This window comes from Astatotilapia calliptera, chromosome 23, assembly GCF_900246225.1.
Source record: "Astatotilapia calliptera chromosome 23, fAstCal1.2, whole genome shotgun sequence".
Lineage (NCBI taxonomy): Eukaryota > Metazoa > Chordata > Actinopteri > Cichliformes > Cichlidae > Astatotilapia > Astatotilapia calliptera.
In genome coordinates, this window is record NC_039323.1 from 12,471,945 (window position 1) to 12,495,468 (window position 23,524).

Here is a 23,524-nt window from a genome sequence, read left to right on the forward strand (position 1 = left end):
ATTATTATTATTATTATTGTGTTTTTATGATTATCCTTAATGACTGAGGAATATTCTTTACATATTAAATTATTGAATTAGTGAATCTTTTGCCCACAGGAAACTTGTTTCTGCTGTTTTCACTCTACTTGCTGATCCTGGATGATGTGGCTGTAGCTGCAGCCAGTTAAATTAAAGAGTTTAGCAGCACGGTGAACAGTAGGGGGCAGCATTGCGCCTGCGCTGTGTGGAGGAAACCAGGCGGAGAAGAAGAGCGTATATGGCGCCGTTGTTTACAGGCTGTTAGAGGAAATAAATTCGCTGTGACTCAACAAACTAAAATCATTTGGAGCTCTGCGTGTTGTCAGCTTCTATCGGCCTTATTAACAAGCATTAATATCCCTGTAAAGTGTATTATTTTGTGACGTGGGTGTGACCGCGGTCCGAGTGACTGAAGAGATTTTTTTTTTGCACTGTCACTGACAGACAGGACTTCAAATCACAGGTCGGTGCTGAGACAGGACACGACACGACACTCGATTCACCGCTCACTGCACGTTTTTTACTCTGAAACAAGCGATTTAGAGTCTGTTAAACTGAAACGCTGACAGCTGTTTGAAAGCAGAGTCACAGCCTAATTACCAGTAACGCTGATAATTTAGAAAATATTATTTATATTTTTATGTTGTGCAATGTTATTTATATATTTATAAGTTGTATACTTCCTGTCATACAGCAACCAAAACATTAGACATTACAGAGCTTAAATATATTAAATTAATTGAGTAAAATAGACAAGTTTATAAGTAGATCAATAGTGTATGTATGTATATATATTTAGATATAGATATATTTAGATATAGATGTATGTGTGTATATACGTGTGTGTGTGTATGTATGTATATGTGTATATACACACATATATGTATATACACAAATATATACACACACACACACACACATATATGTATACACATATATATGTGTGTATATATATGTATACACACATAAATCTATATATACATGTGTATATATAGATATGTGTGTATACAAATATATCTATATGTGTATAGCAACATCCACACTTACATGAAGGTGAATGAAAAAGCTGCAGGAAGAAGAAATTTCATCAACCAGCCACTTGTACAAAAAAATAGTTTCTGTTATATTTGAATGTTTTTAGTTCAAGGCACCTTGTCCTTGATGGACAGGCTGACAGATGATACAAGCAGGCATCTCTGTGGACTGTGATGTTTGCAGATGACATTGTGATCCATGGTAAGCGTAGGGAGCAGGTGGAGGTATGCTCACGAGAGAAGAGGGAAAAAAGCCAGCTGAAATAAGAATATGTATGTGAATGAGAGGGAGACAGGTGGAAAGGAGTAGAGATTTAGAAGGTAGATGAGTTTTAATAACTGGGGTCAACCACCCAAGGTTTCAGAGGTGATTTGTGGCAAAAGAATAGAAGCAGAAGTGAAAAAGAAGGTTTAGTGACACCTGCTGTCGTGTATAGCTGTGGTGACTTTTTAAAGGTCCAACCGAAGGAAGAAGAAGAAGAGTATACATTATATTTATATTCATATACAAAGGAAAGAATCTTATACTCTTAGAAGTATGGTCATGTGAAAAAGAAAGTTTTCACGGGGCTCTGTTGGCCTGTTTCCATATGAATTAAGAGGAGCAGTAGAAGCCAAGAGTTGCTAATCAAATGCACTGATTAATTGATGATCAGTAAACGTGAGCACCATGTTTGGCAGTTTGCTGCTCTGACGCATTTAGGCGTGTGTTAACACAATGCCACAATTTTCCCAGCGAGTTCATACCATGGTCAGATCATGCCATGCTCAGAAAAACTGCAAAACTCTGACATCGAGTGGTGAGATTTTACACACTGCACCTTTAATATAGAATAATAGAATAGAATACTTTCAAAATCATTTACATCACCAGGGTTGCAGCTGTAAGACTGAACATTGATGACTGGGCTAAATGGATGGGCGCTAATGATAATGATGATGATGATGAAGCCTTTATTTGAGCTTGATAAACCTGCTAACTTGTGCATTATCAATTGCCTTAGATCTGTAGATCTTGCCTTAGATTGTGGTGCTTCAAAAGAGAAAAACTTTATTTATATAAAAGATTTTATTCCAGCTAGAAACACAACAGTGGAGTAGAGTAGAGGCTCCAGCACATTATATTGATAATGACAAATTAAAACAAATAAAACCATGAGTTAAAACCATAAAAGGAGCAGAAATAATAATAAATAACTATGGTATTTATTTATTTTTTGTTGTTGCTTTAAGTTGTTAAGACTTTAAGCTTTTATTTAAAGGCTTTTACCTGCAAATAAGATCTTACAGTGCTTTTAAACTCTACTTTCAGAGCATTGTTCACCGGGCCTGCAGAGGGGAATCTGAATCCAGCCGAATGTAAGACCGACTATAATCTGGACCTCAGCTGGCACAAGCTAAGCTAATATGATTCATTAGACTGATGTTTTTGGTCACAGTTGCACTCCCTCTTTACTGTTCATAGATGATAATATTTTAGCCTCTCACAGCAAGAACATGTATAAATTGACTGTTAAATACATAAACTGGATCTAAAAGATGAACATGGTTTGCAGATCTGAAAAGTATAAACAACACTTAGTGCCTTAAACCTGACATCTTTTTAATGTCTAGTAGGAGGCAGTGACTTCTATGAGAAAATGAGCTCACTGCTCACTGAACCGAGCTCAGTAAACACTTTCCTGAAAAGTTTTTGGGTTCAGTCACTAGTTTAAGTCATCTTGAATAAAACATGATGCTCTTTTTCTAAATTATTGTCCCATTAGATTGAAAAAGCAGAGCAAAGCAGGGTATGATTTACTATGCCATGGATAAGTCATTTGCCTGTGAGCCACCAGTGTCCCTCATTTTTAGATCCATCATGTGGAAGGCACTCAGCCTATGGCTTCGCAACAGGATGTGTGACCCCATGTTGTCTGTGTCCATCTTTTATATACAGCTTGTGGTTAATATAGTTTGTACAGGAAAAAAAGTTAATTTTTATTTTTCTAACCCTAGAAAGTGATGATAATATCAATTACTTTTCAAAGTCTTCTCCAGTAAATGAGATAGGAATTGTTCAGAAAACGAATCTGTTCTCATTTCTGTTCCTCGACATCACAGACATAAAAGTGCTGCAGTTTATTCAGACTATGAAAGAGCAAATCATACTGATGCTTCAGAGCAATCAGTCTAAACAATAAGAAACAGAGCTAAAATGAGTTTTCTGCTCTGAATACTTGACGTGGTTATCTCCTGTACTTTATGAACTCTCAAAAGTGTTGGAAAAAAATCACTAATACCTGCCAAAGTTTCACCCACTCCTATTTACTTGAAGGGCCTGTAACTCAGTTTATACAGAACCAAAGTTCATTGTTTGTGTTTTAGTTGTTGTTGTTTTTTAACCCTAGAAGGTTTTGTTACCATCAGTCTGACTTCTGTCTGAATGTCCTACGCAGGAACAGAGCGACTGCAAAGCTTCTAATTGAGCGCTACTTTCGGCAGTTAACTGAAGGCTGTGGAAATGGCAACTGCACGAATGAGTTTTGCGCATCATGTTGTGATTTTCAACCTTTGGATAACAATTCAGCAGCTGCCAAAGCGCTCGAGCTGTTTAAGATTAATGCCAAACTCTGTGATTATCACCCCTCCATCACGGCCAGTGCTGACGGAAGAACTCAGGAGGGCAGTGAGATGAGCGATAAAGACCCTGGTTTCACCAAGGAGGACTTCTCAGGTACTGTATGGCTAGCTCTGGACTCTTGCAGATGCTAACTTTGAACCAGTCCCTAAATTAGTTTGTTCTGTTGCAGAGGTTCATCACCTCACAGAGAACACAGTCTGTACGATCTTGGGTTTCTGTGAAGAAGAAGGGGATTATTCTGCTCTCGTCCGAGTCATCGGCAGGGTCTTCTCCAATGCAGAAGCCCTGATGAAGAGTTTCAGGAAAGATGAATCCAATTCTACCGACAACCTTGAGTCTTGTAAACCGGCAGATATGAAGAAAGATGAGAAACAGAGTGAGAGAAGCTCAGAGAAGACAGGTGCTTCTTCTGCAGCCTCTTTGCCAGGTGAGGCTTTGAATGAAGTGTTTGATGCCTGTGAGGTTACAGTGGACATTGGCGCTGTGAGGAGAGTCTACGACAGACTTCTGTCTATCGACCAGCTGCAGGTGGCCCTGGTGAATGCTCTCATTTACCTCACTCCAAATGTTGAACTTGACCTGGAATATCTTGACGTATACGAAACAAACCCAGATTACCTGAACATCTTCATTATCGTCATGGAGAATAGTAACCTTCACAGCCCAGAGTACCTCGAAGTGGCGTTACCACAGTTCTGCAAAGCAATGAGCAAACTTCCAGTGACCGCGCTTGCCAGGCTGACGAAGCTCTGGTCAAAGTACGATCTCCCGCACATCCGCCGTATGATGGAGACCTTCCAGCAGCTCATTACGTTTACAGTTGTTAGCAACGAATACGACGGCGAAAATCTGGTAAACGACGACGAGACTGTGGTGGCTGCGACGCAGTGTTTACAGGTCGTCTTCTTTGCAAGCATTCTGGGAGGTGACGTGGACGTAGAGCACAACGAGGAGGACGAGGAAGACTCTGACTCAGACGAGCTGACGCTGCACGAGCTGCTTGGCGAGGAAAGGCTCTATAAGAAAGGCCCCCGCATAAATCCCCTGGAGAAAGAACTGGGCGTCCGACCGATGGACAGCATAAAGCCTCTCATCCCCTTCGAGGATTTTATTAACGAATCGCTTAACGATGTCATCGAGATGGACAAGGACTTCACTTTCTTCAAGGTCAATGCAGAAACAAAGTTTTCTTTCCAGACTTGCCCTTTCATCCTCAGTGTCATCACCAAGAACCAAGGGCTGTACTACGACAACAGGATCCGAATGTACAGCGAGCGACGCCTCACGGCTCTTTTCAGCATGGTCCAGGGGCAGCAGCCCAACCCCTACCTCAAGCTCAAAGTGCGCAGAGACCACATCATCGACGACGCTCTCGTCAGAGTGAGTTGCGCTGCCTTAGGGTAATTGGAGGATGTCGAAATCAGTGTTGTTCAGTTTGAAAAGTGAAACCTCCTCTGTGTTGCAGCTGGAGATGATCTCCATGGAGAACCCGTCCGACTTGAAGAAACAGCTCTATGTTGAGTTTGAGGGTGAGCAAGGTGTAGATGAGGGAGGCGTTTCAAAGGAGTTCTTTCAGTTGGTTCTTGAAGAAATCTTCAATCCTGACATAGGTGAGAATTTTAAGCCCAAGTGGACTGTGGACATTATGTAAATGTTGTTTTGTATCCGAACAAAAGAACACATTTATTTGACAGGCGAACAAGGGGATTGAGATGAGTGTCATGTTTTATTAATTATGCAGCAAGCTGAAGTCAGGATACGATCATCTTAGCATGAGAACTAGAAACTTAATAAAATAATGCCGTGCAGTTCAAAAGTCTTGAATCCAAGGAGCTAGATCGTTTAAAGTGGTCTTTAAAGAGCAACACTTCTCCGGGCTTTCTAAAGATCTTTCAAAGGTTTCTTTGGACATCTCCAGTCTAATCCCTGTACAACTTTCAGAGGATTTTTCTTCAAGCCCAGGCACAGTAACCCCACCCACCTGCTGTTCAGACCTTCAGTTTACAAGGGGCAGCCAATCAAAAGAAAACTGACCTATAAAACATTTAAGTACTTAAGATTAATAAGGATTACTCTGAACTGTCATTTACGCAGAGCTGCTTCATGCATTTAATTTTTCCATGTCCATTTTCCTGTGTGCCTGATGTTCCGAACAGGAATGTTCACCTACGAGAACGACACCAAACTTTTCTGGTTTAATTCATCTTCTCTGGAGACTGAAGCGCAGTACACTCTTATTGGAATCGTCCTCGGTCTCGCGATTTACAACAACTGCATCCTGGACGTCCACTTTCCAATGGTTGTCTACAGGAAGCTCATGGGAAAGAAAGGGACCTACTTGGACCTGTCAGACTCACATCCAGTATAGTAACTTCCTCTAAAGCTCATTCACAGTGAATCACTACAATTCACAGTAGTTTTAAAATGTTATACATCCCTGTAATCAAATCAGTGGCACCTGTGCAAAGAAAGTCTTGTCTTTTTTTTGTGCTCCAGGTTCTCTATCAAAGTCTGAAGGGAGTACTTGAATATATGGGAAATGTGGAAGAAGACATGATGATGACCTTCCAGATATCACACACTGACCTCTTTGGAAACCCAGTAATACACGACTTAAAGGAGCAAGGAGACCAGATTCCCGTTACTAAGGAGAACCGACAGGTGAGGTGTGAGCTGGACCGTGTTACAGCTACAGCTCCTTAATTCACCTTATATGTCCTTTTTTGGTTTACTAATAAATCCCCATGCTACTGTGTTGTTTGGTCTGTGATTTTAGTCTGTTGTTAGGGGGTTGCTAGTCAACGTGGTGGGGATGTCCTCTATCATGAATAATGAGAGTTTTGTGTATATAATTATGATTTCATTGGTGTATTATTGGCCACGGATGAGTCATTTGGTCCATTGGTAGGTGATTGCTAGGCAATATGATGACATCATAATATACGATAGTCATAATATATGGCCTAAGATGTATCTGTGTCCCAAATATGGGTGTTAAACTCTGGATCGTGTAGGAGAACTTTTAGTGCAAACAAATAGATTTTGTGTTTTGAGTGGTATACCATAATCCACTGGATTAAAAATATATGACTTCTGAGTTCATTTAAAATGGAAAATATTGCACCTTACACCCCAAAAAGTTATGAACGTCTGTGTCGAACTTTTCACTACCGCTTGGCGAGTAGGTGAATTTTCAGACAAACCAGTATTTTATGTGATCAAAGCAATCACAAGGATTTCAGCAACTCCAGTAACCACTTGCCAGCCAGTCAAGGAATACACACTTTTCCCTGGTGACCAGGGTTAGCAGGAGGTCAGTGACCAGCCTCACAGCCATTGTGCATTGCTTCATTAGATATTCTATTAACATTTATGTAATAAGTAAAGTTATTATAGAAGAAAATCAGCTGATTCTGAGTAGGGCTGTTCGATATAACGATATATATCAGACGACGATATAAAAACATTGTTTCATTTTACGCTATCGTTTGTTTCGTGGTGTCGCAAAATTTCCCACGTGTGGGACTAATAAAGGTTATCTTATCTTATCTTAAAATAAACCGTTTACGGCAATATTTTTTGTAGTGGCTATATTAATTTTTTAAAGTTCTCTCTTTCTCTTATATTTTATATAACCACACTACAGACGGACAAGCGCCTGTTTTTATGCGTTGTGGTTAGCAACAAGACGGTAACAGCATCGCGTGTCCGCTTGTTTATGTTCCACATAAACCTTTCACAATAAAGCTCAAGATCCTGTTCAGACTTTTCAAAAAAACTGAATCAAGTGAAAGAGCAGAGTATTTACGGATGAGAAGTAAAAAAGAGCCGCCAGGTGCTAAAAAATAAACCTTAGACTCAAACGTTAGAACAGGCTTTTCCCCGCAGCACGCCGTGTAATAAATACTCACAAAGAAAACGGCGGCCTTTACAACTTATGTCTAAAAATGTAAAGTTTCATACATCGGTTAAAACACTCGACTCCAGCTACATGACGCGCAGCTGGAAACACTTCCCTCAAGTCGAGCTGCACGAGATTCACAGAATTTACAGAAAATGACACATTTTTGTGATTTATATCGTTATCTGACGATAGAATTCTTATATCGGGATATGAGATTTTGGTCATATCGCACAGCCCTAATTCTGAGGCAGTCAGAGGGGAGGCAGTGGTTTATTATCTTGTTCTGATTTTTGGTCTCTTCTTTTAATTTATCTCCGGTTCCTTTAAAACCATGCATCATTTTTATTTAAGCTTACCTAAAAATTAGACATTTCTGTGGCTATATAATATGTTAAGATGGAATTCTGATTCTAGACCAAATGTGTCGCTACACAAATAAGGAAGCCCTAACTGACACTTCTGCTGTTCCTCTTTTGACTGAAATGTATATTTCACAAGTACAGAAACAGGAACACACGATGAAGACGAAGTAGTATGTTATGCAATACGGCCGGCATTCTTTGACAGAGCAATCTGTAGAGTCTGCTCTCTAAAAATACAGATTATAAAAAGTTAATGATGAAAAACTGCTTCAGATATATTTAACTTCCTTCCTTTTTTAGGAGTTTGTGGATCTGTATGCTGATTACATCCTGAACAAGAGTGTGGAGAGACAATTCAAAGCCTTCAAAAAAGGCTTCCTAATGGTCACAAATGAGTCCCCGCTGAAATATTTGTTTAGACCAGAAGAAGTAGAGCTGCTTATCTGTGGAAGCAGGGTGAGAGAGCGCATCCCCATTTATATTTTTTATATCTTAATTGTGTTCGGTGCTGCATTGATGACAGTCTCCGATCATTACACAGAAACTGGACTTTGAAGCGCTCGAAAAGACGACGGAATATGACGGCGGCTACAGCAAAGACAGTCAGGTTATCAAGTGAGTCTGATAAAGTCTAAACATGTTTGGAAGTACTTGAACTTTATGCACATTTTCTCATCAGTTTAATGTTTTTATTCAATTATCCACGCGCAGAGATTTCTGGGAAGTCGTCCACTCATTTGGGGAAGACCAAAAAAAATTATTTCTTCAGTTCACGACGGGCTCAGACAGGGCGCCTGTTGGCGGGCTCGGCAAATTAAAAATGATCATTGCGAAGAACGGCTCTGACACAGACAGGTGCTGCTCTGGCCAGATTTAAGAAACGCTCAGCATATCTTAAAAAAACGATCCGTAACTCAAAGCTCTCTGTGGATGCTGATTTCAGATTTCCCCACTTCTGCCATTTTTCTTGCAGGCTACCAACCTCCCACACCTGCTTTAATGCACTGCTGCTCCCTGAGTACTCCTCCAAGGAAAAGCTGAGAGAGAGACTTCTCAAGGCCATCACTTATGCCAAAGGGTTTGGGATGCTGTGACGAAGCCGCAAAGTTATCAGAGCCAAAAAAGGGAGTATTAAGAAAGTGGATAGGGAAATGCAGTGGAGAAAAATACTGTAATAACCCTGTGCCTAACCAAACTACTGCAGTCCACTGCTGGCCTTTCACACTTCATATGCATTAGATTTCCCAACAGACTGTATTTAAAAGATGGACGCCATTTCCTGGTGAAGTGAAGCTCAAGTGCCTTAAACTTGCATTCTTTCTGATGACCAGCAGGGGGAGACTCCACTGGTGGAATGAGATGTCATTATCTCAAAAGGTGGAACAATGGAAAAATATATGTAAAAAGTTCACAGATCAGTGCAGAGAAAGAAAATATAACCGAAACGCAGCGAATATGAAATAAGTAAAAAGTCAATTGTTGTAATTAAGAGCTAAATATAATTTAATAAGGCTAAATGAAATACAATGTAAGCTTTTTTTTATCAAGTGTGATGAAAAGAACAAGCACAACAGCTGTCAGAGGTCGTCAGTGTAGTGAACAAGGAATAGGGTGGCTGAACGTCCACAGGAAACATCTGTAAACCTCCCGTCACCGGTGACGTCTGTGCACGCGATGAGTTAACGGTCTGAGTCAGTATTTTCAAGTAACCCCTGTTAAAGCCAAGAAGGAGGCTGTGCGTTACTGTGACTGACGAGATATTGGCCTCCGAGGCCTCCCATTTTCCTGTTTCCCATCCTTTGCACAACCTTTACTATGAATAATTATAAATTCGGTACACATCATTTCAACACTTCAGCCAGAGTAATATAGTGCGTGCACAGCTGTGCTCATCTGTCATTGTTGCTTGAGCTCTTTTTACTCCAAAGAAAACAGGGCTCCCTCACCAGTTTAAGAGTTTAAACCAGTGCTCCTTAAAACCTAAAAAATATAAATCTGTACAAATCAGTACTAGAACATCTTTAGACATAAAACTAGCTAGCTAACTAAAGAAAGAAACTGGATTTTGAAACCTAAATGTCAGGAGATGTAACAGTTATGGTGTGACACTCAGTTTGAGGCTTCACAGCGGGAGCTCATGAACCAGTCGATGTCATTAGCGTGGTTCAGCATTACTACCAATTTGTATTTTTAATGGATTTTTATTTGTATTTCACTTTGATGTTTTGTTTTTTAATCAGTGTGGTTTCCAGACTGGGTTTGCTCGTCTCAGTTTAGTTTTTATTGCATGTTTTTAGTTTCATTTTTTATCCGTTTATCCGTTTTAGTCTGTAGGACTGTTTTTCGGGTGCAAATTTAAGAAGTTCACATTAGGCATTAAAACACATGGACGTCCCAGCCTCACCAAGCACATGCAGCAGTATCTCCTCACGCTCCTCAAGACTAAAAACAAAAAAGGTTTTATTTTATTTTTGTTTTTTTAAGAACAAAATATTGTATTTTTTTAATTCTAGTTTCAATGTTTACCACAGTAACTGAAATGTTTTTGTCACACCTACTTTTACTTTAGTTTAGCTGCGGTTGTGTCCATCTTTTACTTACAGTCTGTAGATTTCCCAGAGTTGAAAGGCGCTTAAATATTTAAATTTTTTCACGCGTGTTTCGTTTCTGAGCCAACATCAAACTGTATTGTGAAAGTGCACTTACACAGAGCACATTCAGGATATTTTTTGCATTTAGTTTGACTTGTTTTGTGTGTTTTCTGCAGTTGTCGTAATGTAGCAGCATTCGGTGCACACACTCTGGGCATAACGGTGCTCTTTGGGTATGATTGTCATTTACTATATGCTGAACTGAAGCCTTTTTTAATTCCTGCTATTGAAGTCAAAACAACCTCATAGAGAAGCTTATATTTAAACATTTTCTTTACCCAGAAATAAAAAAAAAAAAAGTTATATCCAGATGTGATTATATCTGGTTACGATCTAACAGTTTTGTGTTGTGACCTGACAGTTTGGTTTCAGAGTATGCTTCCTGACTGGTGGGTTCAGACTTTCACTTCCTCTTTCTTTTGGTTTGTTTGCTAATCTTACTGATTGCACAGTCATGAGGTGCCAAATGTGCAAGGCCTACACAAGAAAAAGAGTCACACCATGTTTTATTTTGCCAAATGTCTCAGGTAAAAACACAGAACGTGCAGATAACGTGAAACTCTTTTGTAAAGCTTCTGTTATGCAAATTAAATAAAGGTGAATTAAAAAACAACAACATTAACACTCACTGGAAGACTTTAAGCTGAAACTCTGTTTTTCAAATAAATACCTGATCATGACTGCGGCTTGTCTCACAGTCACAGATTCATTTCTTTGTTCTTACTTTTGGAAAATTTGGTTTCAAACCTCTCTAGAGGTCGCCACAGCATATCACCTCTCCTTTCAATAACTGCCATCAGATTTTAGCAGCTCGACAACACGCAGCAGAATAAGTTAGCACATAGCTGATGAACACAACGGGGTACTCGCTTAAAGAGGAGCTGGTTTTCCTTCATTGCTGATGAAGCTAAAATCAGACTTTTCACAAAACATGGTGATAATGGTTCAGTCGAGAGTGATGCAAGATCACATTTATGTGTATCTATGAGAAATAGAAGAACTGAGCAGTTAAATAAGAGATGATGTGTCATCACTTGACCTTTGAGTTGCTTTTCTGCTGCACTTGAGTAGTCAAAGTAGATGTAAGACTTTTAAAGGGCAATTCAGCTCTGAGGGGAAACGTTAAACAAATATTCTTTGTCAAACTTCTCTTTTTTTCATGTTTCTGTAAAGAGTGATCAAAATTTCAGAGATTTTATTGGCAACCACATTCATGGAAAGATTCATAACTCATGCAGTTCTCTATGACATGCTGGTTATCAGCTTCTGCATCCATCATCCACCCACTTTTTAAGGGTTGATCAGCGATGAAGCTGATCTTTGAGAATATTTTTAGTGTGGTCCATCCAGGAAAGGATCATTATCAGCCATGATTTGGAAGCAGATATTCAGGATGTCTTATAGAACTGAGGAAATTACAGAGATCAAGGCTGATTTATTTCCAACTTAAACTTGAAACTTGTGAAATGCTTGTTTCTTCATTATGTCATAGAAACATGGTAAAAAAGAAAGTTTCCAAAACACAAAATTTGTGCTACTGACAAAACTTTAGAACAGGAAAAGCATGACATTTATGTGCCTTTAATCACATAGCTTGGCTGAAAAAAAACAAACAAAAAACTGTGAGTTCCCCGTGTTCATTCACCCACAACATGACAACGTACCAGTATAAAGTGAATGTTATATGAACACTTTAATGTTTATTCACATATTAGATTTACAGCCAATAGCCGACAGTAACTTATCAACAGCACTGACATTTCACTTTGTACATTTTTAAGCAGTGTAAAATGGATGTGTCAGCTGCATTTTTACTTCACAAATAGATCAATATGGAAGAAAAAGATTTTCTGGGACAAAAATGGTTCTACTATTATGAAAATCCTTTTTTTTTCCAACACGCTTAGTAGTTTTATATATGAAAAATAAGAAATTGGCTGTCAGTCGTAGCATACACACAGAAATATACATTTGCTGTACACAGTTTGACACATTATACTGATAATAAACATGCTGTATAAATGGATATGAATGTGGGCCTTTAAAAAGTGACACTCCCTCGTGTGCTGTAAAGTTCTCGAGTGTCTCTTGCGTTACTGGACCTTTTTGTCTTTGTCGGCCACCACCTCAGACAGATCCTCTGGTTTTATGGATTTCACTTTGTCCTCCATCGCTGACACTCTTTGCTTCATTCTTGTCGAGTTGAACGTGAACTCCGCCATCAGCTGGGCGAACTTGGTCTGCATGGTGTCCAGATTGCTCTGCAGTTTAACAATCTTCTCCTCTATGTCCTTGGGGTCGGCGCCGGCATTGGCGACCGCCTCGTCGATCAGGTTGTCCTTCATCAGGATGGCTTTCCCCTTCTCTTCTAGAGCCTTCTTGGCATCTGGATACTCGGTGAGGGCTTCCATCAAGTCGTCCTTAGAAAGGGCAAAGAGGTCAGAGTAACCCACACTTCTGATGTTGGCCGTTCTTCTGTTGCCCGCTTTACTGCCCTTGATACCCAAGATGCTGATTTCACCAAAGTACGCGCCATCACTCAGCACTACAAACTGAGTCACTCCATCGTCAGCCACCACCGCTAGCTTCCCTTCCTTGATGATGTACATCTCCCTGCCAATATCCCCTTTCTTACAGATGTAATCTCCAGGGCTAAACACTTGTGGCTGCAGCTTGAGCACCAGTTCAATCAACAAACCGGCTTCGCAGTCCTGAAAAATCCGCACTTTCTTCAGCGTATCCAAATGGACATTGATGGCAATCTCAGCCTTTAGCTTGTCCGGGAGAGTTTTTAAAACTTCCTTTTCATCGCAGGTTTTCTTCTCAGTCCACAGGTAGTCAAACCACTTGATGACCCTGGCCTCCAGGTCTTTGGTGACCTTTCGAAACTGCATGTACTGCTTTATGGAGTCAATCTTCGCCTGGAACTCAGCGCGAGAGGCGTTCATGTTGGAGATCATAGCGCCAACGTTACCGACAATACTGGCAAAAATCAGCACACCAGTGAGGAAGTCGGCAATAACAAAGAGGTATTCAACATCCCTGACAGGTGCGGGGGTCTCTCCAATAGTGGTGAGGGTCAGCGTGGACCAGTATAGGGAGTAGATGTACTTTCTTGCCAAGCGGCCATGCTCTGGGTGGCTGATATTGGGGTAAACCCAAGTGTCCGACCCAAATCCGATGGTTTTTGAAATGGCAAAGAATAAACAAGCGTTCCAATGGATGATAATAAGAATGTAAAGCACAAGATTGCTGATACGGAACATGTTTGGAAAGCTGGTTCTGGTTTCAGTCCTCTCGAAAAACTCAAAAAGCCTTGGCAGTTTGCAAAGGCGGTTTAATCTGAATTCCGGGTTGTGGATTCCATATTTCAGAAACAGCAGATCAGTGGGTATCATTGCAATCATGTCGTATTTGAATTGAGAAGTTGTTCTGTATTTATCTCTCAGTTTTTGGGAATCTTTTACCAGCAGGCCTTGTTCCAGGTAACCTGAGGGACAAACACCAAATTAGAAGCCAGATCTTGTGCTACAGTACAGCCTAATTGGTGTACAAAAACATCCTTTCTGTAAATGCCGTCAGGAATCTGACCTGTTCTTGCTCTGACAAATGTGTCTGCGTAGTAGATGAGGTCTGTGGTGTAGTCCAGGATTAGCCATAAATGTATATACGACTCCTGGAGTTCATTAAAGCAGGCCCTAAAATACAAGGAGAACAAATAAATCAATGCTCCTTTAAGTGAATAATTATTAATATGTGAAGGATGCCTACCTCGTTATGACCATCATTAGGTTATAAAACACGGGGCCTGCAATGACGGAGAGCCACTTGTAGTACTGATCTGTAGCGGGATCCATAATCCAGATTTCTTTCCTGAAACCAGCAAAGCATCAGAAGGTGTTTAATGTTGCACAGAGATGAAAAGTGACAGATGTGGTTTCTGTAGTTAAATTTACCAGCTGCCGCAGACTCTGAATTTAACGGGTACTTACGGTGGCTCTTCTTTCTTTTTATCATCTTTCTTATCATCTTTCTTCTCGTCTTTTTTCTCATCCTTCTTCTCGTCTTTTTTCTCATCCTTCTTCTCGTCTTTTTTCTCATCTTTCTTTTCCTCTTCCTTCTTGTCCCCAGCCTTCTTCTCTTCATCTTTTTTCTCCTCCTTTTTCTCATCTTTTTTAATCTCCTCTTTTTTGTCCTCTTTTTTGCTACGGATTACAAGTTTAGTGTTTTTATAGTGGTGAAAAAGGACGGAGGTGGTCTATGAAGGACTGCTAGAAGACTAGAAAGCTACCTTGAAAGGAGTCTACAGCGACAATTCATTTGGATTCATGGTGCAGGTCATACGTTTGTCCAGCAGATGGCATCATACTACAGGTAGTCCCTGTTATTTTAAGCACACTTTATGACCTTACAGTTCCTTATGTGAACTTCCCCAAAGTTGGATCAAAATAATCCACATCATGACTTCCAACAAAACCCCTGAGGTGGGTAAAGGGGTGGGAGGCACAGCATAGAGAAGCGGAGGATGTGAAGACATGGTTCAAGGAGTTTGGTGCTAACATAGCTATGCTACGTGCCATTGTAGCTACAACAAATATCGATAATGTCCACTTCTAAAGGAAACTCTTTTCTATTTTCTGACACACACTTACTCGTCTGTGTTGTTGCAGTTATTCATGTTGTAAGTAGCCAGCGGCCACTTACTGGCAAGGCTTTTGGAAAGAAAGACAATTTTTTTTCTTTTTACTTTCTTTTTGCACGAGGCTTCTCATTCATCATATAAATGTGATATTTTTATGGCAAAACCCCTCTTTTCTTTTAGGTTACACACATTCCTATTGGTTGGGAGGGTGTTCAAAAAAATTGTTTATGATCTATCTTCACCCTGATCTTTGAATGGGGTAAAAGGGAATGGGGAGCTAGCTTTTGGCTATTAGCTTCCCCACTGTTAGCTGTGACATTAACTTTCTTGTTTAAGATATTAAAGCATTGTTTTAACCGTTCATAAAAAAAAATAAAAGCTAAATTATACTGTAAATAATTTGAAATGAGATGCGTGCTTGGGCTCAGGAACACATCTTTCAATAAACAAATTGCTGTCTTTTCTATAAAGAAAAAAGAACATCCATTTAGAAACTCTGGCCTTCTTTGGGCCTATAAAACTGTTCAGTGATCTAATCAATACAAATTTTGAATTCTTTTTTGGACGTTCCAAGACCACGGGCTCAACCTCGACAGGTATCGGGTCGAGCAACATGCTTTCAGTTTTCAGGTAAAGTTGTGCACATTTCCACAGGAATCTTGAACCACAATGTGGACGTTATTACAGCAACATGGCTCTCCAAGCAAAGAGTCTGTGTGCTAAACGACTAAACATTAGCCACAATATGAAACTTTTTTGGAAACAGGGCCCTGAGTAAAGTGTCCTGTTTGTCCAGTTTTGTGTTAAATCATTCAAACATTAGAAACCATAACTGCTATGACTCGACAAAACTCTTAAACTGACCACAGCAGCTCTCACCACACCACGCTTACTTTCTCTTACGGACTGCGTCGTGATGCCCCGCAGACTGAGCACTGCTGTGTAGACTGGACGTGTCTTTGAGCTCTGGGCCTCTGAAGCGGTCGAGGAACGAGTCGTGTCTCTCTTGTTCAGGCTTCACTCTGTGAGACGCCCAATTCCGTAGCATGAAGAAGAAGTAAGACAGTCTAGAGAGTCAGCGGGAGGTAAAAACAGCACAAAGTGACACCAGTCTAGGCTAGAAACCATCAACAGTCATGTCAAAGGTAAATACCCACAGTGGAAGAAACATTCAGATCCTTTACTTGGAGGCTATCCGTAAAATAAAGCATCTACCATTAGACACTTGGTTTGTCTGTCAGTGGTTCTCACTCATCCAGGCCATGGTTGTCTAAAGTGCTTGAGTAAAAGGCAGCCAGAGTTCTTTTTAGTTCCTGAAGACCTTTCATCCTCTCCAGGACTCAAAACTGACTGGGAGTCCTGGGTATTTAACCTCCTGCTGGGTCTTCACCTTAGAGGGGAAGCCAACACATCAGACATGTCACAGAGAAGACAGCTGGCTTGAGAGAGGAGTAAAGGAGGCCACCTACATCCAACTGCCATAGCTGGCCAGAGGTGGTGGTCTATAACACCAACTATCAGCTACTTCAAACTTAGTCCTGAGGTCCCCTTCCAGGTGATCAAACCACCATTCACACCTTCACCTGTGCGACTCTAACAACTCACATGATGGTAGAGTGGAGCAACGTCTGAAGAAACCCCTCAGACTGAGAGGTGAATTGGAAAGAACTCGGTTTCCTTCGCCTCAAGCACTTCAGACTTTTCAAACTGTGGTTCATGCTCTTTCAGTGTCAGATGATGAATTTCAGTAATTAAGTGAACTTTTATGTTTAGTTTCATTTAGTTTTCAAATCTAAGTTTGGTCTTGTCATATTTCTTTTGGATGAAAATGTTTAGTTTTCATATGTTTCAGTGCCAGTTTTGTTTTCAATTATTCTAATATAATCTCGTCAGTAAATATAACTTATTGTACAAACCAAAATCAGCTGTTTCTGAGGAGCATCATTTGAGAAGTCTTTCTTGGAATAACCCTTTACAGTAGTGTCTTTAACTTGGTGAAGTCATTATATCCAAAATATATCAACTTTGCATTAACATTAAATTTTTATTTATTTTTTTAGTTATTTATGTTTTTTAATTTCTGGCTAATTTCAAAGTCATAACTCAGGAACAGAAGAGAAAATGTTGACATTTGGTCAAATACCGAATTGGAGACGGCAATAATTGGTGCCCAAACATGAAGCTATTCATTTGTGTGGGCAGATGTGCCTATAAACGAAAAGACAGACTGGCTGGTGCATGTGTATGTTTGAGGCAGTACTTCTAACTTATCACCACCTGATAACCATTGGTTTGCTCATCAGCAGCATATTGCATTTCAGAATAGCTTAGGAGAAACTTCAGAATCGTTTCTTTCCACCTTTGGTAAATACCGGCTAATTTAAGCACTGCAGCTGGCATTTACCTGGCCATTGCCCCGGCACCTGTAAATGAGTCTCTGTGGGACTCTGAGCGCAGTGCTCTGTCACAGTTGTCCCCACAAAGAGAGTGAACTCTGAAAGACAGCAGGAGGGGAATGATTATATTGACAAGACCTCATAAAACAAGTCAAGATGTCTCATTTCAGTCAGTTAAGGATCCAAAAGTCTCCCAAAAATCATCAGCAAAGCTAACATCAGACCTGCTCTCCCCATTTTCAATAACACCGAGCTCATCGTCATTGGCGGACAGCCGCCTTCTCGCTGAAAAGGAGTTTTCACTGCAGACTTTCGCCATCTTCTCCTGCCTGGCTCTGCGGGCCTGGACACTGGGACACAGAAGAATCAGTGAAATGTGATGGGGTCATACGGGCCTGAAATCAAAGATCAGCAAAACAGTGACTCGTGTGTTAATGTGTTTACCGAACGCCACTCTTCACTGTCTGTCTGAGAGTGGCACCTAAAAATACATCCCGATAATGACCTTAAACACTAAACAGGATCAGTGCGCTCTCTCTGTGAACCATCAGCTTGCTTTTAAAATAACTAAGCTATGGCTTACAGGGACGCTGCAAATGTTCTTTGGTGTGCAGCACGTTAAAGATTTGAACAAGAAGTAGACTACAACTGCAGGAGTGTGTAGAAGCTCTCCAGGATGTTTTGGAATGAATTAGAGAAAAAAAACTCTTATTTTTATGTTTTTATGACCTCTTTAAAAAGTTATAACCAAAAACAAAAAGAGGGTAACAGGTGTGAGATTAAATCCTTTTTTGGTTTAAATTACTTTGTTGTTATGTATGTTTCTCTGTGTTTATTTTTATTTTTTAGTGGTGATGATGGTCAATACTGACTCACTGATCTCTGGGGAACAGCAATGTTTGTAACACGTGCACTCATGTAGATTAGTGCTAATACCAGGGGGTTAAGCAGTCCCCACTTAAATTAAATGACACTGACATTCACCAAGAAGCCGAGAGCTCCAAGGGTGACGAAAGGTAAAAGCGGCAGGCCGTCTGTGAGTGTGAGTTACATCATATTCTGACACTGTGGTGAACACTGAGGGTCAGAAATCACGTAATGTGTTTTAGGGGATGAGTTTTAATCTGCATTGTCTTGCTTCCATGGTTTCTACTGGGAGTCACCACACAGAGAAGTTTTATATATCAGGAAATTAAATATAAATTAACTAATAAAAATACACCAAATGAAAATAAACTAAACAAAAATAGAAACATAAAAAATACACAGAAATACAAATGCTTGCAAAGTTCTGGAAGGCTATAAAGGACATAAACATCACTTATAGCTTGAAACTTCCACACTAAAATCCACACTAGCCTGCCTGTACCCTCATAAATGTACACAGTCTGACCGAGGTGAAGGAACTCATTGAAATCATACAACGCATACTGATGGGTTGATTTTTTTATCCCTGCAAAATGGATTGCTCTGCAAGGGTCAAAACAATCTCACGTGTTTGTTTTCATTAAAATATCCCATTCCTTAAGATGCACATGTCTTTATCTTTTACCAAAACCTTTATTAGAACCAAACATAAACCTTTGAAGTTGATTATTTGAGGGTTACAAGTTACACACAAGACAAGATTTAACGGAAAAATTCACTTTGAACTCACTATATCTATTATAACGCCCTGAAATGCTATGCACAATTGAAATATTTAATGCATTTTTGAAATATATAAACTGGATCTAAAGGTCAAATTATTGGAGATAGAAGAAGGAAAAAGTCACCTGTCTGACGCCTTTTCACGCAGATTTTTGCGAGGCAGCAATTCTCATACGATTCCTCCGATATAATCCCATCTTCCCACACAGAAAGAAGATTTCTTTCTTTCTTCTTTTAATCCACAGAAATATTTCCAAACGCTCTGACCCGTGAAAAAGTCGCTAAAAATACCGATACCGGCCGTCCATAATTGACCCCTGAGGTTCTGCTGTCCGAAGTCGGCGCACACTGAGCGGGCAGGTCTGAGATGAGAGGAGAGGGGAGGAGTCCCGTGCATCCTCCAGCTGCCATCACTGCTCACGGCAAACACAGTGCTCATGGGCCAGGCAGTGCTCGTAAAAATAGCTGCCAACGTTTTATTGTTTCTATTAAAAGCTTGCTGCAAAATCGTCAGAATTAAAAGTTCGAATTCACAGTAGAAAATTCTCTGTTACTGGTGTGACATATATGTCATCAGTGCTGCTGAAGTTTTGCCTTTGCAGTTTACTGAGCTCAAACATGGCAAAGGGCCGCACAAACTGATGAACAAATGATCATGATGCTCATGATAAGAAAAAAACAAAACACTGACAGACTGAAACTGGGAGGTCTCCTGCTTTAAAGTCGCTTTTGTTTTTAGCCCATCCACACAGACCTCCTCCTTATGGCATTTTTTTGCTTCACAAATTCCATCACGTTACTTTTGCGATAAAACAGGAATCATTGTATGTGGAGGCATGCATCTCAGGGGAAAAAGCTTATTTCTGTTTTGTAACTTCTCCGTCATTGTCGGAAAGTAAGGTTATTTGCATTCAGTATCACATTTCAAATTTCAAAGAACGAACATGGCGAAGGTGAAAACATTCAGATCAAACCTTGGTAAACTTCACTCATCAATAGGTGACATCACAGTAGCTACAATTATCTTTTAAACTATTTGTGGTATACATGCAACCAGTGGTGTGAACCACAGACAAAAATGGACTCATGTGCTCAGGTAGCATACAGGTAGATGTTATTGGCGATGGGCTTCATGTGATGACTCCATGGTGACATTATCACAGGGTCCTAGGGGAAGGAAGAAATTTAAAGTAATATCAGTGAAGCAATTGCTGAGGGAGGAGGTGCTACTGAAGGTTTAGCCAAATATTACAGCTGTGAATGCCTACAGAAAAACAGAAGTGGTCCAAGGTCAGAGCCTTGAGGTATCCCCAATGAGAGGAGCAGATATGACTTTCATATGTATACAGAAATGAACAGGGAGTCTGTCACCTGATGAACAATAATGTGGGTGAACAAAGAGAGAGGCATCGTTATGCTCACTCTGCCACATAGCCCCGCCTCCACTCATACATCACCTGCACACATAAGGTTAAAAGAAAAATCCCTTGGCAATATACGGAGCTTCAGTTCTAATCCCAGATTAGACTTGAGCACCTATTTCAGCCAGCTAATGCTCCCTTGGGGCAGGGGAACATTTTATCTTCTATGGGAATAATTTAGAGATAAAAATGTAATATTACTTTTTTTTAAAAACTGACATATGTTTGTGTATTTTAACCAACACGTGACATACGCATATGTGACATATGCAGCGAAATTGTATTTCAGCTGAGAGAACTATCGGTGTATTGTGTGCTATTTGTGTCTCATCAAAAGCATTTGTGAACTGCCAACACATTTTCAGCCTCTAAAATTATTATTTTTAAATTATAATTCATGTTATTATAATTATTTTTAAAGTCATCACATTTAGCTTGATTGAACTTGAGATCTTTTAGATTTTAAAGCTGTTTTATTTTTAACTGTTAGTTAACTTAAATATAATTTAACTGTTAAATAATATTTTCATTTGGACAGCAGAGATGAAAAACTTGTGGATTTTGCTGTGTTTCGTCTGCCAGAAGAAACACAGGGATTTAGCTATGTAATAGACTTTGGGATTGTCCTTAGAGTGGCTTTAGGGCAATCCAGATACACAGAACAGGTGATTATGGTGTACAAAGAGGGGCTGGCCAAGTGGGATCATTACTTTCACTAAGTCTCACAGATGACCAAACATAAACTTAGTTTTTTGTTTGATTCCAGTTCAGTGTTGTGGTGAACCGGTCGAGCAGTGACTCTCTCGGTCCGCACGCCTCATTAGGTTTACTGTCCAGGTGCACCGGGATCTGTGAAAAGCGTCTTTAGTTCTCTGCCAGGAGGCACATGGTAATTACTGCATGCTAAACCCTGTCAGAGTGCAATTGTCTCTTGCATGTTGGCTTGACTGTGCATTTCCAAGTCAATCAGACAGGCATCAAATTCATTTACAGCCCTCAGCCAGTCATCGACGAGCTGAATATAAACTGAGGTGAACAGTCTCTAATCAGACCTGATTACCAGCTGGCAGCACGCTCGCTCTGAGCTAAACAAGAAGAGGGGAACAGTCCCAAATAAAGAGGATCAGATGACCCGTGGAGAGTGGTGCAGCCAAACTGCTGGTATACAGCAGCTTTTGTTAGGCTGACCCAAAGCCTGACCAGGACCATCAGCTTCCATCAACATCTTCATGTCCCAGATTGATTCATTTCACCTGATTTTAAGTGCTTCTCATTATAAAAACATGAAACTCAGCAAAGAAACTGGTCGGTCCTCTGACCATTTTCAATGGAATGTCTTTTATTTGCAAACTCATTTAAACAATGACCTAAGCAAACATGAAAAGGGACCAAACTCAAGGAATAAACAAATGTTGTTTTTACGCATAACATCTAATTTAGCAACGAACCCATTTTAAATGGTATCTTCTGGCACTTTGTTACTAGCAGCATGTCACAAAAACACAACACACATTTGTTTCCATTTCTTGTGGCTCGTTTTGTGTCCTTATCCATTTTAAACCACATGAAGCCATTTCTATGGCCTCCACTGCCATTAGTTATTTTACTATGTTTTGCATTATCGTCCCATTACTTTAGTTATTTTAACGAATACAGTTGCATACGCTCCATGGATGCATTTGTTTTTAATTCACATGTACCTTGTACTTGTTAAGTTACTCTCCATTCTTTCCATTTACCAGCTGTCATTCGGCAGCCCAGCACAGCACAGCCCAGACCTTTTTCTCAAGGTTTTCTTATCTGTTGTCCACATTAAATAGACTATGAATAAATCTCAGCACATACTAATTGAAAATACGTGAGTTTGAATGAACAGTATCACTGAAGAATGAAGCTGAGGACCGTTAGCCTGAGCTCGGGGCCTGCAACAGGATAACAAGATTGGGCTAATATAAAGAAACCGAAGGACAGCAGCCCCCTGAGGCTATTCTTGAGCTAAATGGTGCTTTTCATGTTAAACATGCTGATGTTTTTGGGTTTATTGCCATATAAAACCATCATATATACTGAGCAAATTACAATATAGCTGAAGATTATGAGAGTGTTTTTATCTATTAGGTTAAATGTTGAACAAATTTGACCAAAAGATGGCAGCAAGTTAAAAACTGTGGATCAGATTGATATTTTTGTCTTCAGTCTACGCAATAGATACCCACACCAAAACCAGACATCCACCACTGCCGCTGTATGGTTTGTTGAGTCCCACTGTTTCCACCAGTGCTTCTCCAGCTACTTCTAATTCCCCTGTTTGTTTGTTTTTAACCTACTGGAAGAGAATGGATGATTTGGTGTTTTGGTGGTAAAATGGTGCAGAGATGTCACTGCCAAAACAACAGCACAAGTAATACTGCTAGCATCTGCAATGTCCACCTACTCGGGTGTTAAATTAAACACAAATGCACAAATTAAGACTCATAAAATAGAGAGAGTTTTTTGCAATGCTCTGCATGTACACATATATACAAATCTTATCAAACTACTGGGTATATTTATTTACTTATTATGGCACAAGCATAAACTTCAGAAAGGAAAAACAAAAAAAGAGCAACATTTTGTGGGATTACAAGGTTCTACTAAGATTTAGACTAAATGAAGTCCGCCTTCCTTTGATTCGTCGCCCATCTGCATACAATAAGCAGGGCCTCAGATGTGTCACGGCAGCCGATATCAGCTCAAGTGTCCGTGGCGCTGCCGTGGGCCCTCTTGTTCTGATTAGCTGCAGCCTGTTTATCAGTTGCTGGAGATAAGTACTTTCACTCA

At 40.0% G+C, this 23,524-nt stretch overlaps 2 protein-coding genes across 9 annotated transcripts; one reads left to right on the forward strand and one right to left on the reverse strand.

The window, feature by feature from the left end:
* Positions 1 to 200: 200 nt before the first annotated feature.
* Positions 201 to 10,434, forward strand: ube3a (ubiquitin protein ligase E3A). 2 transcript variants are annotated; one of them, XM_026158631.1, is made up of 11 exons: positions 201 to 484; positions 2,368 to 2,414; positions 3,494 to 3,771; positions 3,848 to 5,058; positions 5,144 to 5,288; positions 5,835 to 6,040; positions 6,175 to 6,339; positions 8,245 to 8,400; positions 8,486 to 8,559; positions 8,656 to 8,799; positions 8,918 to 10,434. In XM_026158631.1, coding segments are annotated over exons 2-11 (2,502 nt in total). In that variant the 5' UTR covers positions 201 to 484; positions 2,368 to 2,412; the 3' UTR covers positions 9,039 to 10,434. The 2 variants fall into 2 exon arrangements, with proteins under 2 accessions (XP_026014416.1, XP_026014417.1); XM_026158632.1 differs by having other exon boundaries at positions 3,698 to 3,771.
* A 10-nt stretch (positions 10,435 to 10,444) lies between these two features.
* cnga3a (cyclic nucleotide gated channel subunit alpha 3a) lies at positions 10,445 to 19,632 on the reverse strand. 7 transcript variants are annotated; one of them, XM_026158635.1, is made up of 9 exons: positions 19,409 to 19,632; positions 17,858 to 17,983; positions 17,642 to 17,731; positions 16,131 to 16,259; positions 15,248 to 15,307; positions 14,588 to 14,800; positions 14,367 to 14,468; positions 14,187 to 14,293; positions 10,445 to 14,085 (listed from the first exon to the last, which is right to left on the reverse strand). In XM_026158635.1, exons 2-9 carry the CDS (start codon positions 17,950 to 17,952, stop codon positions 12,689 to 12,691), a joined length of 2,193 nt encoding a protein of 730 aa, XP_026014420.1. In that variant the 5' UTR covers positions 17,953 to 17,983; positions 19,409 to 19,632; the 3' UTR covers positions 10,445 to 12,688. The 7 variants fall into 7 exon arrangements, with proteins under 7 accessions (XP_026014420.1, XP_026014418.1, XP_026014419.1 ...); XM_026158633.1 differs by having other exon boundaries at positions 16,131 to 16,304; XM_026158634.1 differs by having other exon boundaries at positions 16,131 to 16,304; positions 17,858 to 18,028.
* Positions 19,633 to 23,524: the final 3,892 nt, after the last annotated feature.